This window comes from Rhyacophila brunnea, unplaced genomic scaffold (genome assembly GCF_057557595.1).
Source record: "Rhyacophila brunnea isolate RB1 unplaced genomic scaffold, BYU_Rbru_1.0 scaffold_21, whole genome shotgun sequence".
NCBI classification, from domain to species: Eukaryota; Metazoa; Arthropoda; class Insecta; order Trichoptera; family Rhyacophilidae; genus Rhyacophila; species Rhyacophila brunnea.
The window spans coordinates 9156391-9183329 of NW_028232871.1; the positions used below are offsets into that span (position 1 = coordinate 9156391).

Consider the following 26939-nt stretch of genomic DNA (forward strand, 5'->3'; position numbering starts at 1 on the left):
CAATTAAATATTAAAGAGGTGGAATTCTACTAGGGTTTGTATCCAATCTCTGGATTGAAAAAAATAGAATTCCGGGATTACAAAAAAAAATATTATTTCTGTCAACTAAAGCAGTAGATTGCGGAATCAGAAATACATCATATTTTCTATATTAATTTATTTATTACTACATAATATATTAATACAAGTGAATATCATTTGATCTAATTTTATGCGAGGTTATCAGGCAAAGAGGCATATAAGTGTAGAAAAAGTGCAAAGTTATAAAACGTATAGGTACTATAAGTATCACTAAGTTTGAGTGGTTATGCTCGATGTTAGTTGCAGGGATTTGTTATACTTTAAGTCTAATGACTTGCGAGAAATGACCGTCTTTTTAAAATGTTAATATGATTTTATGATTTTATGAGCGTTTGAACTGTTTCGATGCCCCCTTTTATTTTTTTTTACGAATCAGTTGCGTCATCTGCGACAAAATCGCCACTGACAGGCCACTGGCGCATTTAATGACGTAGAGGCCCGACGACTGATTAAAAATTATGTAAAATTAACAATCGAATTTCAATTTCCCATAAAAATCAATGCGTTTCAACGATTTATATTTTGTATAATTTATACGGACACGATTTAATCGCATTTTAATAAATTTATTCACGAAAACAGATTTCTCCCTAAAAAAATTACTTCCACGGAATCTACTATCAAAGATATCGGTATAAAACATTCCGTCTTATTTTGGTGTCTCTTAGCAACGCATGATCTGCCTTCTATCATTATCACTGATTTTAAAATTGCTCGTTATGTGAAATTTAAATCGATGTTATTAAATAATTATCTGACTGGTTTGGAGGCACTCATGTTTTTTTTTCTGAGAAATCGGTTGCGTTGTTTGCGTCAAAGATAATCACCGCTTTACGTTTTTACAAATTGCGCTTTTAAATTGATTCGTTCAGAGGAAGGGTTGGAAGGTTAGAATAAGCTGGAATTATATTTTTTATTAAGTGTGTACTTAACCTTGCAAAAAATGTGTATGAAAATTGTAGCTTTTATTTGGTATAGTGCCGTAGCACACCATTATTAGCAGTAGAGAACAAGTGAACACATGTGATTTGTCATCATATTAATATAACTTTGAGTAATTGATCTGGAGAACACATATCAGTGGCGAAGGGTAGAGGTAGGCTGTTAAGATTCGACATCAATAGCCCACAATAAAATTTGTCAGTCATGCGTATTTGTTTTCATTGAACTAAGTCTACAATTTAAAGATGGTATTGGTTAGTTTTTAAAAATAAATTGAACCCTGCCTAACCAAACCATAATAGTTTTGGTATATTTTGGGCGATACGATAAAATTGTGCCCACTTCATTCATACTTATTTGGTTTCGTTGGGTTAAGAATACATATTACACATATTGGTTATTTTTTTTAAATTCATTAAGCCTAACCCAAACTATAATAGATAAAAATATTATTCTAACTATAAAATATCCAAAGTTATATATGATTTAATTGCATCATTTTAGATAGTTATCTATCAAAGATAGACGAATATTTTTTAGATAATATCTATCATGGCCTGGTTTAGGGTTTATTTGAATTATAAAAACTAACCAACAAGCATCTGTTAATTATTGTAGTATTATTTCAAAGAAAACAAAAACCTACGTATGATTGATCAAGTTTGATGTGCACTATTTATGGCGGATCTTAACAGCCTACCTCCACCCTTCGCCATTGACACACATACACAGGTGATTAATACCTTATTACCATCTCTCCTAACAAGAAAAAAATTGAAAAAATACCTTACATTCCAACGTAGGTAAAACGTATTATTTGATTTTAACCTGAAGAACATCTACACTTGCAAACACGTTCAAACAAAAGCTGTCAAAAGTTAATCGTCATTCAAACTATCACAGGTATTCCGCTGTTAAGTGGACGTGACCTCACAAAGGCAGCGAAAGATTTGGCGAACGCAGAACGTGCTTTGGCGTGAAAAATTACGAGGATCCATTGACTTCGAGGACCCTCTTGATGGATTGGTGGACTTCAGTTGTTATTATGCTTAGCTATTCTTTGAAAATCGTTGAATTCCGGGCTCAGGTGCTTATTTTTAATAGGTGTTACATGTTTTTGTTTGATTATGCGGCATCTTTTGAGAAATAATGTCTACATTTAAAATCTTACACTATAGAAACTTGACTTTATAAAATGGAGATGTCACGTGATATCCGGTTTTGATGCCAAGTTGCTGGGTATATGCAGGGGCGGCTCTACCTTAAGGGTTCATAGGGACCATCCCCACATCCATAATATCATGTCAAAAATACACGTCCGATGTTATTATTATTAGATATAACATACCTACTTCATTACTTGATTAAAATTACCAATCCCATTATACAAAGGATGCGAATGCATTAACGTTAGTATACGCATACCGGGAGCGATTCAAATAATCACGAGATTAATAAAAAAGGCTCGCTGTATGTCGTTTTTCAAAACCAATAATGGTAAGTCTATAATAATTATTATTATTAATTAAGTTTTTTAAGCACGCTTTTTAGGTGTGATTAAGTAACGACTCAGATATTCGTATTGTTTATTTTGAAAAAATACTCATTTCCCATTAAAAAATAATATTATTATAAGTAGCTTGGTACATAATGTACAACAATTATGAAGAAGTAGGTAGGTATGTATATTTAATAATTAATGGATAAACCCCATCACCTAGAAAGTCGTCGAGCCGCCACTGATATACCTATACGTATTCCCCAATTCGTAGAATTTATGCGTTGTGAATATAATTTTTGTATTTAATTACATAATAATTATTTTGAAGCAGGTGAATTGAGATAAATTCCGAGTCAAAATCTTATCGAGCCAGTCAAGGATCCATATATTTTGGATTATTACCGGAAAGTACTTTCCAATATTTTTGACAAAAGCCATCTTGAAACGGAGTGTATCGTAAAAATACCTGTACGTGACTTAAAATAAATTAAAAGTCAAAGACGAAGGTAGGTTTAGTTTCCAGAATGGTTTTTGAAATTGAGGGTTTGATGTTTGACATGGGAGTCAAAATCTTGTTAAATATATCTATGCTAAAATGTTAGATATATTATTAACTTTCCTGTTATATAAGTATCCTACAACACCTATTATTCAAATATGCCAGTATGCCTGTATGTATATTAACACTATACGACCTATATTATATAGATCGATTCATTAGAAGATTTAAAAGAGGCATCGAAACAGTTCAAACCAGACACAATTTTAAAGTCACAAATTGAATAGTTTTTACTCAAATCACAACAAAATCCCTCCAAGCAACATAAAAAAGCCAATAACATATCCAAACAAACATATAGGTACGGTATAGGTATAGGTACGTACTATATAGTCATGTCTTTAAAAAAATGTCACATTGTGAACGACTTAAATTATTAATAATCTGTAATGTTCACTATAATATGTAGAATAAATCAAATTTTAATTGACGTACTTTTTGTAAGTACCTAGTTAGTAGTTGGAATTTATGGTTTTTATCTTATTTTTATCGTGAGGGCCTCAAAATCAGTCAGTGCCTCGGGCCTCTAGGTCTCTAAACTTTCCACTACATACTTTTCGTGGTCCTTTTGATCTTAGATCCGCTTTGGTCATATTTTAGGTCTGTCAATACTTTTTAGCTACCGTTCTGGATGAGGGTCGGGTCTGTCCAGCAATGGATTAACTTAATATGTCAATGTTATCATTAGTGCGGAAATGTTGCATTGCATTATTGTAATTTCACTAATCTTTTAAATTATTTGTTCGCAGACTGCTGGACAGCATGAAGGCGCCTGGCCAGCGCGCGTCAGGATTCCACATATGCGACATACTCGACATGCCGGACGGAAGGAGTGGAAACGCTACCACCGGTAACCACGATCAAACACCAAGCCTGCCACACATACCTCCGCCCCCACATTTTGGAGCTGACAGACACCTTCCCCCGCCATGGAGCCTCCACCACGACCATCACGGTGAGAAGATGTTATCACTTCTATCAAGTAATTATGAACAACTAATATGAACAAGTTAAAAATAATCTGGACAAGCAAATGTCTAACTTTACTACCTAGATATATTTCAGTGGCGAATGAATAAATTAAAGTTACACTTGGTCATAAAACACAGTGATGATGTTATAAACAAAATTACGCTTTTATGGGTAAATCAATTTGCGAATAGGTATACCGCATACCAGAAAAACAAAACTTTGTTTTTGTAAAATGAAAATTGTATAATAGAAACAGTTGGATATAGCACCCGACGGTAGGTAAATCATTCTACAGTGGCACCATAGGTACGGAAAAAGCGACTTGCAGTTGTAGTGGTATTGTTTGATAGCAATAAATCAGGCATTGCAATAAAAAATTCTAATACATAGGCGAAACGCCTATGGTGCCACTGTATAATGATTAACCAAATCTATTATTTTTCTGCTTGAAACGTTATGCCTGGTCCACACCGAAAACAAGTCGCGCGACAACTCGTTAAATTTTACGATAAGCATGATAATTATCGTAAAATTTCCTAAGCAATTATGATAATTATCGTAAAATTTAACGAGTTGTAGCGCGACTTGTTGCCGGTGTGGCCGCACTTTTAGGTTTGAAACTCAGCTGTTTTTATCAGCATTTTAAGTAGGTATCTAATTACATAATATATTATATTTATTAAGCTAGGAAGTCTCAGCTGAGGCTTATTTAGCCGTATATAGGTACATTTATACATTGTTATTTTATATTTATATAATATTAATGATTATATAAAAATAACAAAAAATACATATTATCTATTCATAATGGGCAGATCATAATTATATTAGGTATATGTCAATAATATGGTATTATAATTAATACTTTTTTGACCATGTCCGATCCTAATAAGATCATAATTATTGTATTAACAGATTTTGTTTTTACGAGAAATGGATGTCAGCCACTTGCTCAACCTATTAGGTCCATACTCTGACTCATACAAAAATTTAAAAAATTGTTTTTGTACTTATTATATTGCTGTGTACTGTATATATTGATGTGTACTTGCCAGACCCAGGATTCGAACCTGGGACCCACGACATTACGACGCTTAAGCCGCGCGACCATCGTGGAATTAATTAATACTTACAGGCTATATTCTCTCATAAATATTTGGATGAAAAAAATGGTTCGATGTTTTCCTGAGCTATAAACGTCTCAAGATTATTATTATTATCAAGGTAATTTGATATTAATATGTCTAATCAAAACAATACAAAATGCTCTCCAGGTGTGAACTTTTGAATTATCTACCCATCACTTATTTTTTTCTGACAAACATTATTATAGCGCCTGTACACATGCATTGATTTACTGCCGGCAATAATGCTTATTTTAAATTATCATGACAATAACTGTTTATACGTAAAATTGCTGACTGTCTCTCCTATCTCATTCTTGAAGAGTAAGCGAGACGCGATGTTGTCACTTTATTACTTGATAGGACGTATTGAAAATCGGTTAACCTCAAAATGAGTAGTTTGTTTTTTTACCGGCAGTTTCGCCATTATCGTTCTACTGCGCAGGCGCAGATCTTACTTGCGCATTAAAATTCAGAAGCTTCCAAACTTGTTTGATTCATGCACGCAATCTTGCCAACTGCAGGATAATACATGTCGTCAGCTGAATGCATAACTATTCTAAATTACATTTGAAATTTTTCAAGAGAGAGCTTTTTGAAACCACTTACATAAATTATTTATTATCTTTATGGATAAATGTACGCATCGTATTTTAGTAGGATTATTGATGAGAAAATCGGTGCATACACTTGTCTATATAAATAATAAATAACTGAAGTAGGCTGTTTCAAAAAAATCTTCTGCAAAATATTTCAAATGTGAGTTAGAATAGTTCTGCATTCAGCTGACGATGTTTACCCATACATTTTCTTACTGTCGACAGTAAATACATGCACGTGTAAACGGGGTATTATTCCACCAATGATGTGGGATAAAATAATTATTACCAATAAACGTAATTTGAATATCGAACAAAATAAATATTCACTAGGTAGGTATTACACAAATTAATGATTGATAACATTTGGCGCTCATCGAATCATCACTTCGGGGAATCCCTACTACATCATTCATTATTCATTGCATCTGTCACTCGACTGAAGAGTTGTAATACCTCCTGTATCTTTGATTTGATCACTAAATCATTGAAGTACCTACTTGATTACACGGAATCTACTCAAATTAATTATTTCAATATAGATCATCGTGTCTAGCGAAATCGGCCACTCAGTGAGTTGATTATCTGACGGAATCCCCCCAAAAGATATGCATACATTAAACAAGTGTTTTTTGGCCACTCGAAATTGTCGCAAGTACTTGAAACAATTGCGTGCACTGGGCAGCAACCATCGGAACGCGAACGTTGCGCGGCAATTTATAAGATTATGTTTACACCCCGTCAACAAACAACACATGCATTAATACAATTTTATAGTGAAGTAATAGCAAAAGGAATCTAATTAAATGTTTTTCAAATTGAATTCTGAATCCCTAACACTACACTGCAGTTATTAATAGATTAGGTTACACTAGGTTATGTAATGTTAGGTTAGGTTGAGTTACAAGAAGTAAATAATATCTAGTTTACAGTTTATGTATGGTCTAAAATTTACTACTTATATATTTTTGAGAAACGAAAGTATTTCTTGTGTGCAAATTTTCAAATACAAGTATTTACATGTAAATTGTACGTATTACATTTCGGTTACATCTAAGTTATACGTATGCAGTTCATCGTGGGACACTTATTCGTGCGCCGCAGTACGTGAAACATGAGTTCGTATAACATTTTATCAAATGACGAGTTCTTCGTTAAACATTTCACCGTGGAATACGTTTGTACGTATCTTACAAAATGCGGCGATAGTTTTAAAATAGTACTGTTCCAATTAGATTAACCCTAACCTAACCTAACCCAACCTAGTAAAGACATCTACACACGTTGTAGCATACATACAAATATACTCCACGGTGAAATGTTCAACGAAGAACTCATCATTAATTTGTTTAAATGTTACACGAACTCATGTTCCACGTACTGCGGCGCACGAATAACTGTCCTGCGGTGAACTGTTTACGTACAAATTTCCAGATATGTTACATTTCACTGTAGCACAGTTCGCTGTGACCTTTCTTTTCTTATCGTATAGTATACGGTCATCTCTATAGCACCGAGAAGAAAAAAATACGCATTGTTCGTGGAGCATTGCAGATAATAATGTTGCAATTTAAATCTAACCTAATCTAACAAATAATCCAGTAGGTATATCGACTATTTTCAAAATTTGTTTGCCGCTGGGTTTGTGTAAACCGACGTCAACCATGTTTTATTTAGATATTTTATTCCAGTACTATACGACCCACAGATGTTGGATAGTCTTTCATTTAAAACTATACATTTCCGATTCAACATTTCACGGTAAACGGCGAACTGTAAACGTACAAGAAGGGCCGGACACGGTTCAATCTGCAGTTGGACTATTTGGCCTAGTCCAAAAATTAATTTAAATGTTTTAAAACATATATAGGTATAATGGGCAAGAAATTATCTTAACCACCTCAATCGCTTCTTGTTTATTTAATTTTCTATATTATCTACGACCCTTTGCATTTTTAATGATAAAACTTTTAAGCACACATTTAATTGGGTGTCGGTCGTAGTATTGTGTGACTGGTCCTGAGACAGGGTTAAAAATGTGCAGACGCCTCATGTCACTTATCTGTGCTTTGAGATATTCACGTTTAATGCCGGGCATGGTACTAGATGTGCTGTATTAGATAACATATTTTCCGCATATGTCAATAACATCATGGTGTGTTCACACTAGACTTGTCTATAGGCTGATTGATATATTCAAGATTTATTTCTAAAAGGTCTATTATTTCTATTGTGTTTCCAAATTATGTATAAGTATATGAGTATTGGAGTGTCTCTTTTAGAATAATATGTTTGAATAATTATAGTTTACAGATGATTGTACGAAATAGGTCAGTAAATTTTTCTTTAAATACATTCCTTCAAATCCAAGTCTAGTGTTTAATTAACTACTGTCTGCGACGGTAATTTTTCAGTAAACCATTGCTTTTGTTAAAATATCGTTTATAAAAACAAAAAAAATACGTCTTTTAAAAACGCAGATATTTTTAATTAAACGATTGAGTTAATAAACAACACTTAATTTAAATTGAAAACGGGAGATATTAGTTTCGTAATTTAAATCAAAGGTTTACCGTCGCTTGTGGACTATCTATTTATTTGGAAATGAAGTGCACTTATTAAAAAATAATCCATTTTCAAGAAGATAATCATTGTTTATACTTTATTATATTGAAGTAGGCCTAGGAATTATTAATTATATATCGCAAATTAAGTTCATTCATAGATATAGTAGTAGGTTTTGAATATGATTTACATTAGTATTTAGTAGGATACTATCTACCTAGATAAAAATACACTTAAAAATAAAGATATATAATTATCTTATTTTAAAAATAAACTAATAATAATTGTGTATGTATTCGTATTACACTACGCTTTCCTAGAAGTGAATGAAACTTTAAATATGTAATTTGATTATATTATAATTAGTATGTGTAGGCAATTTAAAGGCAAAGTATTTGATCTACTCGGGTAGATTTTTCAATGCTGACAATAGACCGAAGCAAATAAAATGTAGGTATAACAACATATGCGCAAAGTTTCTGGTCTACAAAGAAAAAGTTTATTTAGTTATGCTATGGTAGGTTCTTACAACTATAAATTTTTGTATAATCATATTTTGCAATCATAAAGGAGCCTAAAGCGCGAATAAATATATTATGGTGCACGGCGCGTACTATCACGCTACGCGAAATCACACCACGCACGACCGCTACGGGAAAAAAGTGTGTGATGTCGTTTTTCTGGGTGCTTAAAATGTTATCAGACTGATGCTCCCATCCCATAGCACATTTTGAACCTTTAAACGAACATTGTCATCTAGCCATATCTGCCGAAATCACCAGAACAACAATGAAGTCACCTCACGTTGTACTGTAATGCATCGACACCGGCATGACTCGTTTTTTTATCATTTTCTACATGCCTATACATTTTCGAATCATGTAAAAATCGCGTGTTTTTTGTTTTTAGCGGTTGGCACTATGTATTTTCTATAAGAATGTTGTCTATTATCTATGGTCTGCATGTTGGGTTCTGTTCAAAATATTATGTATGGATGTCATGTTGCAAGTAATTTTAACGTACACACACGTAAATTAACTGAAATTAGCATAAATCATTAAATAATTCAAATTACTAATACATTATAGTTGGCACTCTTCATCAGTGTCGTTCTTCAGTGAATTTACAGAGATGATGATCGTTAAAAATATTCTGCAAAATGACGAAACCATAGACTAACTATGTCGCCGTGACAGCGTGACAGTAGGCGACATGCACTTCAATTTGATTCGCGCAAATGTTTACACGTAAAAGTTCTGAGTCTCTCTCCAATCTCATTTATCGAGAGTAAGCGAGACGTGATGTTGTCATTTTATGCTACTATTTGACAGGTCGTATTGACAATCAAAAAACTCAAAATGAGTAGTTCGTTTTTTTTACCGACATGTTCGCCCCTATCGCTTTACTGCGCAGGCGCAGATGGAAAATAGTCACTGTCGCATTGGAAATTCGGAACCTTCCAATCTTGTTTGATTTATGCACGCAATCTTGCCAACTGCAGGACAATACACAGTCAGCACTTTTACGTGTAAACAGCTATTGTCATGATAGTTTAAAATAAGCACGATTGCCGATAGTAATTCCATGCACGTGTACCTACAGGCATTATATGGCTTTGTTTTCATGTTGTTCATAGTTATTACAACGTTTTTATTAGTTCGTATTCTTGTTTATCCGGTGGATGTTTGTCCAGTACAAATCTTGCAATCGATTTTTAACTCACTTCCCGACTAGCTAGACATTTGAAACTTTTAGAATATACAAGAACACGATGCCAATGCATTCTTTAATTGAATTCATTTTCAGTTAATTCTGTTTTGTATGGAAAGTTATTTCAGAAATATCCGTAAAAAGTAAAAGACTATTATTGGTTGCTAAGGAGGTGGTCCTAGCAACTAAATTATTAATATATACGTGCGTTACTATGAAAATCAGAATGACATTTCTATATTCTATAGTTGTTTGTTTTTTATTTACTTCATATCAAGTACAAGTTTGAGCATATTGAGCATAATAATTGAACAGAAAATTTTAAAAAGTTGTATATAAAAAGTTCTTTTTATCTTGTAATTATTTTTACGGAAATTCGTTATTCAAAAATTATTACAAAATTTCCGAGATATCCTTCGGATTTCTGGGTAAAAAATCGAGCGGAATTTAAGAATTGCATACTTTAATACCAACCCGATGTTATTGGTTTGATCCAAAATGGCGACCATTTAATAATTCCACCGCTTTTACAGTGTTACTAAACGATGGAGAAATAATTCACCGTGAGTTTGTTGTAAGCTTTATTCCCCCTCTATATTATTATCATGGCGTTGACAATGGCGTATGAAAGAATTCAGCTAATAACTACCAACACTGATTTTATTATTATTCCACAAGGACTATACGACTGTTTTACTGTAAGTGCTTTCAAACATGTTTCTGTGGCCTTATCTAGATTGTTTTATATTACGTATTCACGTAGGTGTCCAGACTGTAGATAGCTAAGTCCGCCATAATTATTATTGATTACTGCTTTGTTGGGAAGTATTGATTTTATTAATGGTAAAAGCATTTCCACTTTCCAGTGACATCCCTAGTCAAAATGCCGCCCCTAAGCAGTGCCAAAATGCCGCCACATTTTTTTTATGCAGTAGGTACTTTATCATCCATTCATGACTCCAATATCTAAGAAATATATTGTATGGATACATTACTAACAATATATCTTGTACTAAATCTAATTTAAATGCCATTTCTGCTTCAATAGACAATATTGCGTTTCAGATAGGTACATTTAAAAATACACTTGACAACTTCCAAAACTCGCGAGTGACTGGCAAACATATTTGGATACATTTTAAATTAGGTGTGCACTTGTCATTGCTGTTCGCCAAGAACGTGATTGAACGTTGAACGCTCAATCTGCCTCGTCACTGCCACTTTCATACAGTTTTACAATATTCAAATTACCTACTCATATAAACTTTTATTTAGGTTTCGATTTGTACCTAGGTCAATTTTTTTATCCTTATTATTCAATTTTCATGGCAACAAGAAATAGTATGAATAGCGAATATCATAGACTTTTAGAGTATGTACCTAACCTAACACAACTAAAGACTTCGTCCTTTTTTTAAATCAACCTTTGCAATTCAGCATTTCTTCACACGTTTTATATCATTTTTTTATTTAATACTTAATCCAATTGCCTTTGCAATTGAGATCACCAATGCAAGGTTAGTTCTAATATAGGTTGGTTAAGTAATAACTATATAGGAAAAACTTTCAACAATCATTCAATTCAAATTTCGAATTCGATTCCCCTACGTAAGTATACTCATGTATTGTGTTGCCATATCACATAGCCAAATATCCCTGATTACAACTGCTAAAATATTCACTCATTGGTCGCGTGGTTGAATAATTAAAAATATGATTTCATAAAGGGAATGCGTTTTTAGGGAGTGTAACATTGGATGGATTATTTATGAAGTATTTTTTACACTCGCTTAACGCAATTTACTTAATCCTACATATACACATTTAAAATTAATATACGATATACATTATACCGACATAATTAATTCAACATAAATATAATAAAAACTGCTCAAAAAGATAAAGTAAAATTTTATAGAGAATGGTTATAACTTTGTAGTGAGCTGTGAGCCATTTATCCAATCCATTGTGTGCTTTCTCCCGATCAAACTTACGTTGAAAAACAACATGTATTCTTTTAGCAGACGTGAGATCGAACCCATACTCACATATCCAGAGACAAGCACTCTACCAATTATCTATGCCATCGTGGGGTAAATATGCTTTAATATACTTTACATGATTGCTCTCAAAATATACTTATAACTATATGATTATATGAAAAATTATCACAAAATTCCATATATCATAGAGCTTTTCTTGCCAGGTTTAGCATTTTTTGTAGTCATTTAGCCGCAAAAATCGTATTTGTTATGGCATTAAGTCTTCCATTTTCCACGTCACGTCTAGGCTTAATTTTTTCTTAAAAATGCTGAATTTTCTTAATAGGTTTTTTCTATGCAACTTAAAAAAAGCTCACAACTATTATGATCATTGGTCTGAAATTTTATCAAACAAGATATTTGAATTTAATCGTTGATTTTTCATTAAATTCCCGGTTGGTGTTTGCGTAGATAATAGTTACTATAATCTTCCTACATCAGAAACTATATTAAATACTTACTTATTCTGTTTACTAAAGGCAATTATTTTTCAATGGCTGTCAGTTTTGTGGCAAAGGTTTTAGGCTTAGCCATCGGAGCCAATCATTTTGCATACATTGCGATATACATGCTGAGGTCACGTGACATAAAATCTATACATATTTTTATAGAATATAAGTGACTATTTAAATACGTCAATGTGGAATATATTTTTCTTAATAAGGTAGGCTTTAAATAATCGCCTAGTATGGAGTCTGATAATCGTAATTACATTTTTTCCCTTATTGACATACAATACTTTCTCTTCTTCTACTATGTAGACATATATATGAGGCGTCTAATTACAAAAAGCGACAAGTCCACAATTCAATATTATCGGAAAACAACGTTTTTATGTTTCTAGCTTCAATTATTAATAATATTAATAATATCAATAATAGGTCATGTCGCGTTTTGGAATTTATAGATCAATACATATTGTGTAAAATTATACAAAGAATACGTGGGTATTTTTTTCTCGATTTTGACCAAATGTGGACTTATCGCTTTTTGGAATTAGGCGCCTCATATATTAAATGCAGGAAGTATACGTACTTGGTTATGTAATTATTACTTTGTAGGTTTTCATAACAATGAGTACCTATGCAAAAATAGGGAAGTGAGAAAATAATGTAATTCAGTGTACCTACCTACATTAAATTCGGCGGTTGACATCGTGAATTCGATAATTCGCGCTATTTCCCTTGCGCTATTAGGGGTTGCTAATATCAACCCCTACCTTGTTTCCTAAGGGTGTTTTCATGTAATGGAGACTCACGCCTCTTGAAAGGGGGGACAATTCTATTGGCTGGTGGTTCGTGAACATGAATTTATTTGATTGTCAAACCGGGTGAAATAAATTCATCCCTGCAACCTACATTTATTACCTTTTTCTAGTAGGTACTTCGACAAAATCGTGTAATCTTGAAATGTTCACAAAATATATGTCAAAGAATCACGATATCCCATACCATGAGAACATAATAAAAAGTTTCATCACTCATATGATAGATATAATATGTGTCTTCAAATAACATTTATTGTAAATTTAAAGGTTCGTCATATTAGTGGATCACTAGTGAAGAATTAGTTAAAATTTGTCTATGAAAACACGCTGTTCAGGCTTATAATTATTTTTAAAATTTAATTTTTATAAATTCTTGTACCAAACTAAAACTATTTGTGATGTGATCCAAAATCCACATAAGATTGTAGAGCCAATAAAGAGTCTATGGTCTATAGTCTATGGATCGTGACCACATTTAAATTTCGCCATCCTTTGAGCGACTAAGACTTTCCATCCTTCTCGATCTTCCGCTTCTCTCGGGGCAGAATGGATGGTTCCCCCAGTCAGCTCTTTCACTTGGTCGCTCCGCTGCGCAGACGCTCTTCCTCTGCTTCGCCTTCCCTGGAGGCTACCCAAAACTACCAGTCTCTCCAGGTTGTCCGGTGCGCGCCTGACAATATGTCAAAAAAACTGCAGAATTCTTCTCAGATATATCGTCGAGAGCCGTTCCTTTATCTTCAGTCCATGGATAATTGACTGGTTCGTCCTGTGCTACGTCAAAGAAATGCGAAGCATTCGGCGCCAACACCATATCTCAAAGGCATCAATTTCCTTCCGTTCCCTTGCCTTCAGAGTCCACGACTCGACTCCGTATAGAAATATCGAGAACACTAATGTTTGCACAAGCATCATTTTTGTGGCAATCGAAATTCCTCGATCCTTCCATATAGAGGTAAGGCGTGTCATCGCATTTTTTGTAATCTGTGTGCGCCTTCTTATTTCCGCTTCGCATCCGCCCTTTCCACTGATGGTCGATCCCAGATATACAAACTCGTCGACTGTTTCGAGGTTTTAGAGTGTACTTGGTGTTAGTAGAAGGTTGGCCCGATCAACAACCATTACCTAGGTAACAAAAATACTTTACCTACATAATAATATTATTATTATTATTGGATTATATTTGTATCATAGTTTTTTGATATTCTTTTTTTAAATTCGTCCGATTAATTTCAAATTCTTTTAAATGTGTAGGTAATGTGTTGCGCAGACTTGGCTGGTTGCAGTTTTATTATGACGTTTAAATTGACGGAACGGAATCAAAAAGCAGATGTCTCTTCAAGGGTGGATTCAAAGGGGAGGGGGAGTCGTTAAAATCTCACCCTTTCATCCATCCTTTCGTCTGACTTCTATTGTTCACATTCAATGGTGCTCCAATATTTTTCAAATTCGATAAATAATTTCATCCAGTACGAATGTAGAGACTGTAGTATATATATTACACAGATCCGGTAAAATATGGTTAAAAATATTTTCAACGGTTTTCGAATTTTAATGACTACAAAATAAAGCAATATGATGTTCCAATTTCAAATGACATGACAAATGAATAAAATAAATGAAAATAGGATTACCTACAGTTATTCGCATTAAACACTGAAAAAATGGTTAAGTAGGTATTAAATAAATTATACGTGAACATAATACATACTTTGTGGTTGTTCCTTAAAATAATGTGCAACATTTTGCAAAGCTAGAAAGAGATTTATTGGTAGGTTTAAAAATACATTCTGACCATTTGGATGACATTTTTCTTGATAGTAGGTATTTAAGTAGTAGATAATGGTATTATGTACCAATGTTATATAATAATAGATGGATTTTAAGTGGTGTCCCGTGGGGGTATGCAGGTCGTGCGTTGCGTATGTGTGGCAAACAAAGGAACAAATACAAATATTAGAACTTTCATTCGTTTCATTAGATAGTAACGACACTTTAGTTAAAAAATAATTGTAGCATAAGAAATTTTGACAACATAACTATTGTAGTATTGCTATACCCATCGTAATACATATTGCAATGGTTGGTGCAAAATTGGTGCAAAGGTGCCTCCAAACTTGTCAGTGCCAGAGATCTTCAAATACCTAAAACCAATGCTTTTTTGAGAGTAGGTTTTATTCTCGGTATGCCTATAGTGTTTTTGTTAAGGCGAAGTCTTCACTGAGCCTTTTTTAAAGAGGCACCTAGCGGAAAAATATGAAGCTTGCAATTTGAGACATCTTTTTGATAATTTACAATTTCAACTGTATTAATGAATAAATATGTATCTAAAAACATTAAAAAGAAAAATATTTTTTATTTTAAGTCAAAGATAAACTTACAATTGTAAAAAATGTAATAAAATGTGAATTTGTTGAATCGGACCGCACCCTATTATTACATATATTCAATGGTCATATTTATTATCAGTGAAGACTTCGCCTTAATTTAAAGATTTGTGGTGTATTTATCTGTTTAAGCCGAATATAGGTAAGTAGTAATAGTGTACGGGGACGGCATTGTATGTCAGCGTACGGGTGGCGCTTTACCTAGGGACGTCTCTGACCATAACGTGTACAATGGTTTGGATATACAGAACAGATAATAAATAGAATTCCGATAGGCTATATTCAATACGCTACATTTGATGCAGGGTTTTGAATGAGTGAGTTTCCTACGAAAATGAACACGCATTTTTCACGTGCAATAGTGTGTGTAATACACCAATGAATATTAATTGAGCGTGCATGCATAAACCGAGAGCAGTTGTCAGTATCCGACGTATGATGTATTCTTGACACGTGTTTAAGCTTATCGCGGTTCTTCCTTACTCGACATGGGTTACCTGCTACTCCTTACCATTTCAGTTCCCATTATTTCTGAGTTCCCTGTTTGGATTATACGTATCTGGTATCTACCAAGATTTAACATCGATTCTAACACGATTGATTGAATTCTTGTTTGAGTTGACAGCATTGAATGCATTTTATAAAAAATACAAATGAAAAATGAAATCTTCTTTTGACTACAAATATTTTATTATTTTATATAAAATATGTATTGATATTTTGAAAAGTTCTTCTGATTACAGTTGAAGTATCACTTGTAGACTGTTAAATTAGCACGACTTTATATTGGTTCGGTATGTATCCACACAACAAATAGAAACATACCAAATAAGCCCCGAGATCTCACTGCTACTTAAACTGTATTTACCACCCCTCTAGCAAGGAGGGTTAAGTACATCCATTTATTAGACGAGGGTAGCTCGTTCTGATTTTCAGGTCACTGTATCGAGAGTATTGTTTGAAATATCATACAAAAATGTATTCAAAACAACATGAGGGAGTCTTATATGTAAACTGTAATATAGCATTTGATGGCGATTCATCAATGTGTGGTTGAACTAGGAGCCATAAACGGAATAATTTTCTGTAGGTACTAATATAACGATGCTGTCAGAAGATTATAGCCAACATCTTTGTACGGTTACATTTATGATTATTCATCAAAATATTTTAAATAATGTATCTGGATACGTACAATAATAATTAATGTGGTCTGACTTTACGCAAAAATTGTCATCCAATTTCATCCATGTTCATCAGGTTCGAATCCTGGGTCTGGCAAGTACACATATTGTTTTTCAATTTGTGTAAGAGTCAGGGTATGGACCTAATAGGTTGAGCAAGTGGCTGACATCCATTTCTCGTAAAAAACAAAATCTGTTAATACAAACCTCTACCCTGTTGAGGACCATATGATCCTATTAGGATCGGACATGGTCGAAAAAAAAAATCACTAAGTATAGGTACTTATGTAAAAATAAATAAAAATAAATACCTACCCAAGTAAAATACAATATACCCGAATACGAAACCCCGGCCACTTAAAACAATTCTTATTATCAATATTACAAATACTTAGTACAAAACTCTCACCAATTAAAATTTGACGTTTCATATTTATTTTTCCTATAAAAATGTATGTGTATATTTTAGTAGATATTATACCATACTAGTAGGTATCGAATCGAATGGCTTCATCTCCACCCGACCATCCTTCTATCCCCTTGTTATATTGTGGTCAAACTAGCATAACACAACAGAAAATTAATAAATTTCGTTGAATATACAGTCGAACTCGGTTATTACGATCACGGAAATAGCGAGATCTCGGATTTAATGAGGAAACATTCGTGGACATTTTAGTTTATGATTTTCTCCATATTCACTTTTATAACGAGCTACTTATCGGGTATTTCGAGCAAAACTATCGTCAATTTTTTTTAAACTGTTAATGTGTCGATCGTTTAAAAACAATTCGACATTCGACGCTAAGCAATAAAATCCGACCGGTCAGGATGCCGCCGGGATCGGGTTACGTTTATGATAATAGGTAAGTGTAGAAGTACCTAATTGGTGTTTTCGCCCACAACATTGAAAAAGTATCCACGCATATGGTTGAAATTGCATGTAAAAATCCAGGCTTTGTGAAGTCAGTAGGTACCCATCAACGCCGGCGGTTCATTACAATAAACGACTTATTTTGCAGTTTATGAATGCCATGCTTGTTTCGGGGATTTTTAAGATGGTTTTCAGATTTTTTATGTTCTATACTTCAGGCTATACTTCAGTTGAGGCATGGTCTAAATAGATCGTGGCTAGGCGATGCGCTGATTGTGCAAATGACGCGTGCCGAACGAAATATAATTTGTCGTAAAAATCCAACATGCGTCCATTTAATGTTATCTTTATTGTTATATTACTACTAATAATAGTATATTAATTGACATGTTTTCTTTTTTAAGTAGGTACATACGTAAAGTTTTTTAGTCATCTTTACACGATTTAAGAATATTTTCATCCGACGCCATGACAAAACAAATCGACGTGCAGACACCTCGACTGTCTGTCTCCGATTGGCGACTAGTGAGAAATTTCGTCGCACCTACTGTTGAAAATTATTTGCCGTCTCACTGAAGCACGCTCTTAAATATAACGTGGCGCGAAAAATGTTGTATAATGATATAATGAGTAATGGTTATAACGAGCAAATTCAGACGGTCCCATCTTCCTCGTAATAACAAAGTTCGACTGTAGTAAAATACTAAAATATATGATGCTTTACGACCAGTTCGAGTTGCAGTCTTTTGATAGTACCTAACTAAATAGTAAAAACACATCGTAATAATATATTATAGCCGGCAGCTGCGGAAAAGTTGGTGCATGAAAAAAAATGATTCACACCCGTCCCGCCTTATTTCGCTTTCATTTTCAACAATGGCAACACCACAATGGACGATCAGTCACGCCATTTTTTTCCAGCTATTTCCCGCCAATTAGGGTAGCGCATCACCTCAAATAAAATGATACTGCCACGCCATTGTGTGAGATTTATTTGAAATTGGAATGTCGTTTGTTGATTCAAATTATTACGAATGAGATTGTACAAAAACCTCTATAATGGTAAGTTATTATGAATTATATCAAAGAAAACACTCTTTAACATGACGAAATCTTTGGTTATTATATAAAGTTTGTTTCCTGTAATAAAAACGATAACATTGGAAGAATTTGTATTTTACTATATCCGCACTGCTTGAGTTAAAAACGAGATTGATAGGCCAAAACGACATAAGTGGAAATGTCCACCTTTAAGTCTAGTACCCACGCACGTTCTTGCTCGACGGTTTTGCTCGATCGAGCATGTTGACTTGGAAGCATGCTCGTCGTTGCGTCCACACAGTCGATCAACTCGACACAAGACGCTGTGAGGTGAGTGAGAATGAGAGAGTGCAATAGTGTGTGTTGCAACCTTCAAATACACCAATAATGAATGATTGTCAGTGGCATAAACCGAGAGCAGTTGTCAGAATGAAGGACAAGCGTATTCTTGACACGTGTTTAAGTTTATCCCATATTCTTCCACACTCGAGATCGGTTGCCTGTTACTCCACACCCGTTGGTTATTTCAGTTCACAATATTTTTGAGTTCCTTGGTTTTGTTGTATATTTTTCTGTAATTGCTCTACTGGAAAATAGTCAAAGTTTTGTCCCGGAACAATTCTTTTTAGTCACTTTTAGAAGACTGAGGGAGATATTCTAAGACACCTCACCCTATAAATTAACGACCCGTATCTGGATTACGTGGATTTGTTATTAGATATTTTCAAACTCTTGAACATAATAATATGGTTATTCCGTATTCGAATCGATTGAGTTGAAAACAATATTAATTGCCTATCTCAAATCAAGAGGTTATTGTTTTCTCAATTGACATAGCCAACGCCAGGTTAATTATGCACATTTGAGAGCAAATAACTGATGCTTCCAATTTTTCAGATTCATTATCAATATCAGGAATACTGTGTTTCGAACACTATGAATCAAAAATGGCGGAATTCTGAAAATTCGGAAAAATATGCAGTCAAATACACTCTTCTGTAACTACATCCATATTAATAAATGTTGACATTAAACAGTGACGTCCCTATCCAAAATGCCACCATTAAGAAAACTTAAAATGCCGTTTCCTTTAATTTTTAGCTTAAAATTGTTCGTTAGGTACATAGGTACTTACCTATTTATTACTAATTTTCGGCTATCTTTCAATACGCAAAAACACAAAAAATCTTTTAATTAACATCAGTACACACCATCCACTGAGAATTTCCACAAAACCTACCGTGGAGGTCTGCCACTGACAGGTTTGGAGGCACCCCTGTGAAAAAAATTGTCTTCGATAAACGGCAATTAGGTACAATATTTTGTATTGTATACAACCATAGTTATATTGTCAGGATTTTTTATGTTCCGATGTACTTTTTGAACTAAGATGTCAATACTTTCTAATGAAGCGACCGCATTGTCTGCTCCGTTGAAAACTGTCACTGCGCTGAATAGTTGATATATTTGTATTTGTTCCTTCTTTCGCCGTCCTTTATAATGTGCCGCCCCTATGCAAGGCATGGCCTGCATACCCACACGGGACGTCACTGAAAATACAACTGTACGCGGGTTTGTCTATTATTGTATAAATTATTACAAATTTAATTAAAAATCGTGTGGTATCCATGTTTTTATCCTATTTTAAGGCATAAAGCCCACTGACGCAGCGAGTGCGGCGCTCGCGCAAAATTTCTACAAGTGGCGCGTAAATCATTAAAAATACAACGTAATCAAATACGCCAGCGCCCACTGGACTTGACGATGCCTTGCGCCCCGCTTGCCGCATGAGTCACCGTTTTTCGCTTCTCGGCGATACGATTTAATGAAAATACAAAGAAGTCCATTCATTGAACACGGCTACCAAAATTACGCTGCTCGAGGCGTCGTCGATCGACGGGCGAAAAGCAATTATTTAATAACAGAGAACCCATTGTTTTATTTTATTCCGTGTCATTATATTTCGCTGGTTGAATAATGTCGTCGTAAATATTTATTACAAGCCCCGAAATAATATAATATTTTTATTGCTTTGTTATGAGAGACGCTGTAAAAATAATTGTGTTGTGCTGCTTGGGCCGCTTATTACATAGGTGAAGGGTAATGCGCGGCGAGAGACGTGTGATAATGGTTATGAATAAACACTTAATACGCCGACTTCGCCCGCTCGACGCGTTCTATGGGCACCATCGCTTAGGGTTACATGTAAGTTGCACGTATGGAGTTCATCGTGGGACACTTATTCGTGCGCCGAAGTACGTGAAACATGAGTTTGTATAACATTTTATCAAATGTCGAGTTATTCGTTGAACATTTCACCGTGGAATACATTTGTACGTATCTTACAAAATGCGGCGATAGTTTGCAAAAAACAGTACTGTTCCAATTAGATTAACCCTAACCTAATCTAATCTAACCTAGTAAAGATATTTCCACATGTTGTAGCATACGTACAAATATACTCCACGGTGAAATGTTCAACGAAGAACTCGTCATTTGATTAAATGTTACATGAACTCATGTTTCACGTACTGCGGCGCATGAATAAGTGTCCTGCGGTGAACTGTTTACGTAAAAATTTCCGTATATGATTTTTAAGAAATTAGAATTAATCAAAGCTTTGAAAACTGAATAGTCAATGCAGAACCTAACATTTTAGACTGAATACTATAAAATTATATCAGAGATAATAGAGTAAGTAGGTACAAAATAACGATTAACTATTTATAGATACATATTTGTATTAAAATCACTTTGAAGAAAAATTGTACAGTAAGTACAATAGCTTTAACTAGACTTTATCATTTTCATTTTGATTAATGAGATCAGTTTTAGTTATATAAATAAAATTTCTTCGCCAAGCTTCTGTGACCCCACAGTTAAATAAATCCATTAATTAGCTTCAGTTATGGATGATTGATGAATCCAGTATAAAAGAACATCTGAATTACTTATATAATATCATGATTTCACTATTGTATATATACACATTGATTAAGCATTTCAATAATAATTCAAAAATTGAATAACCCATTCCATTGCAGTGAAAAAATCAAATCAATTTATTATATTAGACTAGATATCTATCATAACATAATACACCTAGTATTATACTACATAGGAACTAAAAGAAAATTCTGAATAGGTATATTGTATACCCAAAATGGTGGTGAATTAATGATATTTTATAACGTTTTTATTAGGTCGTATTCTTATTTGTCCGGTGTTTGTTTATCCAGTACAAATCTTGCAATCGATTTTTAACTAACTTCCTTACTAGCTAGACATTTGAAACTTTTAGAATATATCAGAACACGATGCCAATGCATTTTTTAATACTTTTAGCCATCCTTAAGTAGAATTGAATTCATTTTCAGTTAATTCTGTTTTGTATGAAAAGTTATTTCGGAAGAAATCCGTAATCCAATCCACTATTATTGGTTGCTAAGGTTCTGGAGTCTAGCAACTAAATTATTAATATATACGTGCGTTATATAAATATATAATGTCAAAATGACATTTCAGTATTCTATATTTATTCAGTATTTTATCAAGTGCAATTTTTTTTGATCGTTTAAGCTAGTCAAGTCAAGTTTAAGTAAATGATTCAACAGAAAATTTAAAAACGTTGCATATAAAAAGTTCTTTTTATCTTGTAATTATTTATTAAGTACTAATTAATATTATTTAAATTCATACGAGTCGTAAAAATATTTTATTGAAATACGGGGAACTTCTTAACAATATAATACTTACATGCCTTCAAGGTACTTGATATTTAAATGGTTTATTATTAATTGTATTGATAAATGCGTGCATGGAGTGAATATTGATAAGTCTAAAACATCAATTCTCAGGGCAACTATTTGTAAGGTTGCTTTTCTGTACTAAATCAGGAATGTTTTTAAATTTTAGTTTATTGAGAATTAACGAACACATACAAATTTAAAAACATCCACAGAAAACCAACCCTACAAATAGCTGCCCTGAGAATTGATGTTTTTAGACTTGAACATACATAAGTTGAAAACATCTCATACACACTAGAAAAAATCATTTTGTAGAAAAAATAAAATAAGACACCCAACGGGATTTGAACCTGTATCTGCTGGATTCGCGCCAGTAGGTATGCTTTTCCAATTAAGTTACGGGCATCTTACTAAATTACGATGATTTAAATTAGTAGTAGTTGTTACATGAAATTCACAATTCACAAAAATGTCACATTCTCAAATTTTGTGTCTTATTCGTTGGATAAAAGAAATAATTTTTGGTTTGCTGGTGAAAAATTGTGAGGTAGTAAAATATAAAATATTTTCACCACTTCACTATATTGTAAAACGCGAGGCCCCCTAGGGCCTAGAGCACGAAGCCCAATCTGTCTCCAATCGGCCTAGCAGAGCGTGGCTAGGTGCCATGGTTTCTCTATTTTCAAGTGTTACGCATTTTCATGGGGCTTCACTTAATCTTAAACAATGAGTATTAAAATAAAGGCTTTCGAATTATTAGTGTATTAACGTATTATTAATATTTATAATTTCTTTGTCGACAGGTTTGATGGGTCAACAAGCCAGCCCAGACAGTACCTCACCCGCAGCATCAGATACTCCCACTGGTTCATTTGGAGGCATCAGAAAATCAGAAGACCCTCAAGACGATGACCAGGAAGACGAAGAAGACGATGGAAACATCCCCGGCCAAATACAAGCGCATAAAAAGCGCAAACGACGAGTCTTATTTTCCAAAGCACAAACTTATGAGCTAGAAAGAAGATTTCGCCAACAAAGATACCTTTCAGCACCAGAAAGAGAACATTTAGCCAGCTTAATACGATTGACTCCCACGCAGGTCAAGATCTGGTTCCAGAATCATCGTTACAAAACGAAACGAGCGCATCAGGAGAAAGGCATGCAAGAACAGAGCTCTATGGCTTCTCCGAGAAGGGTCGCAGTTCCTGTGCTGGTGAGAGACGGCAGACCGTGCGCAGGAGCGAGGAGTTCTGGTGATCTTCCACCACTGCTCATGCCGCCTTGTCAGCCAGGGCATATGCCTCCGCAGCCTAGATGTTGGTGGTAGACTAATGAAAAGTATTGTTAGATCAAATATACCTATTACTGTTTAAGAAACGTTAGCTACTTCGCCTATCTCTAAAAAAGTTATCGTTTATAGACTATTCGTGTTTATTTTAAATTTAAAAAAAATACTAATAGCAACCCATATATTTACTCATTACTGTATATTACCGCAAAAATGAGAGGTTAAAAGTATATTATTATAAATAATTTCGAACAAAAAACAAATCCTGAATCGTTAAGTTTAGCCTTTGATTGAAAAAATATAAGTATGTACCTACTTACTTATTTTTTTTTGCTTTACTAAAAGTCGCTAAATGAATTCGTCAAATTATGATGCCACGAATACCTCCATAATAACAAAAAATATGGTAAGATCGCAAGTCAAAAATATTTGTGCGGACAAATATTTACATTACCTACACGAGTACTACGAATAATCCAAAAAAATAAATTGAAATATAAATTGTATTGAATTTCCGACAAAAACACTTAAAAAATCAATAAACAATTACAAAACTTGACTCAACTCGAATTTGAATATAGAGCCATTTAGATGCATACAATTTCGTCAATATATCAGTAGTTTAATGACTGTCTCTGATGTCACTATTCGGGTGAGTGAGCGCGCTGACCTTTAAGCTATCGATTCGTTGGAGATACTTCGTGTAAATCAGCGGTCTTACGACTGTCTTAATATTAGACATCCGAAATAGGACATTTAGTGACTAACGTCGCCACATTTAGTGGCAAAATTAATAATTTCAAGTGGCAGCTGTCAAAATAATCGGCATATCGTATACTGCATAGTATAGTATTTTATTTAGTTTAATTTTCAACAGATAATCGGTTTTACTGTAGTTACCTCTCTACAGTTTTGCTTTATTGTAAAGGAATAGTCGAATTATAGTATCGTATGTTCTAGAATTATGCAACTATACGATAGGTCTATAATATATATATATATGATTATGTTGAGAGCTGTCATCTGGGTTCTTCAATTCTGCTACTAAGTGTAGTGGCGCTTGTGACTAAACGTCAATTTTCATCCGTCTAAGGTTAAAATACATTTTATGCACATAAATATGACTAAGCATCTGGTGCTTAGTTAAGTGAATTTAACGATGACATCCCTGTATCTGGTTTTAAATTTTTCGAATATTTATTTCTTTTCGGCGCAGTTTAACCCGCATACTTAATTGTATTATAAAATATTTTAATTTTATGTTAATATCGTAACAAAATGTTGATAAACTAAGTCAAAAATAACAATTTATTATATTAATATTAAAAAATAACATTGTAAATACATATCGTTTGAATCATTTACTATGTAAGTCTTTGTATAGTTGTTATAAGAATAATGTTTTCTATAATAAGTATGATTACATTATATATTATGTAAAATTGTATATAAATACATTCCATATGATTACATAAATTGTTTATAAAATTACCTACATATTATAATATTTAATTATGATATCTGTACCTCAGCGCCAGAGCATCTCAAGTCCGATTTTTCGAAAAAATATGTGCATACTTTAAAAATCTAAATTTATCGTATCTTTTATAAAAAAAACTGAAGTTCAGGAAACTACAAAACTGTAAGTACTAGGCGTATGACGAATCCAATGCACAAGAACATGAGAGAGAAAACGGCTTATATTTATAGAATATCAAGACAAACATCATACAGTTTACATTGTTTACAATAATAATTATTAATGTATAGATTAGAGAAATACAATGAAACGGCTCGTAATGCAAAGTATTATAGCCAGGCTATATTACTGCCCTTCTAAGAAAGAAGGCAGTAACTGACCCTCACACACTTTCGAGATAAATGACATAATGTGATTTTTTTTTCCAAACTTTAGTACAGTGAATTAATTAAAAAACGGTGATAATTTTTTTTAGTAGTATGTTAACATACGAAAAAAGTTAATAATAAACAAGCCGTAACTGCAATTAAATAGGTGGAATTACAGCCTTTTTGCTAAAAAAATTGTATTATTTTAGAAGATGTCTATTTTTTTAACTAAGGATTTTAACGGTATTTTAGTGATAATACTGATTTTAAAGTGAAAGAATATATAGCTTTCAAAATTACCTAACGGATGCCATTCATAACTCAATTTCACAAATTTTGCGAGTTACTGCCTTCTTCCTTGGAAGGCATTATACCCGATGCCTCTTGATTATATTTTCTCAGGATTTGAGACCAAGAAAATGTTTGTTACACACCTCATGCCTAATTTATAAAGATACTTAAATATAAAATAATAATAACTGCAGTCATACTTTTGTTATAAGAATGTCAGAAGATGATAACGCCCTCAAAAGACGACCAGTTAAGTGGATGTTAGTATATCAACCGTATAGATCTGAAGAATCGTAATTTTCGTGTTCTTTTAGACTTAATATACACTGGCTCTCAGGTACAGTATGATGATAATATTATATTAAAGTAATTTGTATACCCTCGGGTACACCAAGAATATTATTATTTTTATTAAAATTAATTTGTATTATTTTTCTCAAGCTTTCGAATAATTACAATAAATTGAATATACCTATCAAAAAACTAATTTATCTGCTTGAAATTAATTTAATTGGTTTACTTATTCACCTTAGTATTTCTTCACTTACGGATATAACATTTAGTTTATTATTGTCCCCATATAGAAAGACTATGTCAACAGCATTTTTATTACCTAATAATAATAATAAAACAGTGTTTTATTTCTTATAAAACAGATTACTCTGGTTAAACATCTAAAAAAGCATGCAGAATATAATATTATTACAAAAAAACTTAGTAATGTTATATGAGTAGAAAACACAGTGCTTTTGGAAAGTCTGACTATAAAGACATGATACCCATTGTAAAAACTGTACATATCTCATGATTTCTTCATTTTACTTATGGTGTCAAAGAAAATCAAGATAAGACGTCGAAAGTTTGCAAAATGTAATGTACCATTCGACTGTTAAAAGGAAAAAGGACTTAACCCACACA

At 33.3% G+C, this 26939-nt stretch overlaps 1 protein-coding gene across 1 annotated transcript in view; it reads left to right on the forward strand.

The window, feature by feature from the left end:
* LOC147070663 (homeobox protein Nkx-2.5-like) overlaps nt 1-23921 on the forward strand; it is a 76289-nt gene extending 52368 nt beyond the window's left edge. The window contains exons 2-3 of the mRNA XM_085948916.1: nt 3833-4051; nt 23396-23921. Coding sequence (XP_085805042.1) covers nt 3833-4051; nt 23396-23921 — 745 coding nt within the window. The remainder of the gene's footprint in view (nt 1-3832; nt 4052-23395) is intronic.
* The last annotated feature ends 3018 nt before the right edge of the window (nt 23922-26939 follow it).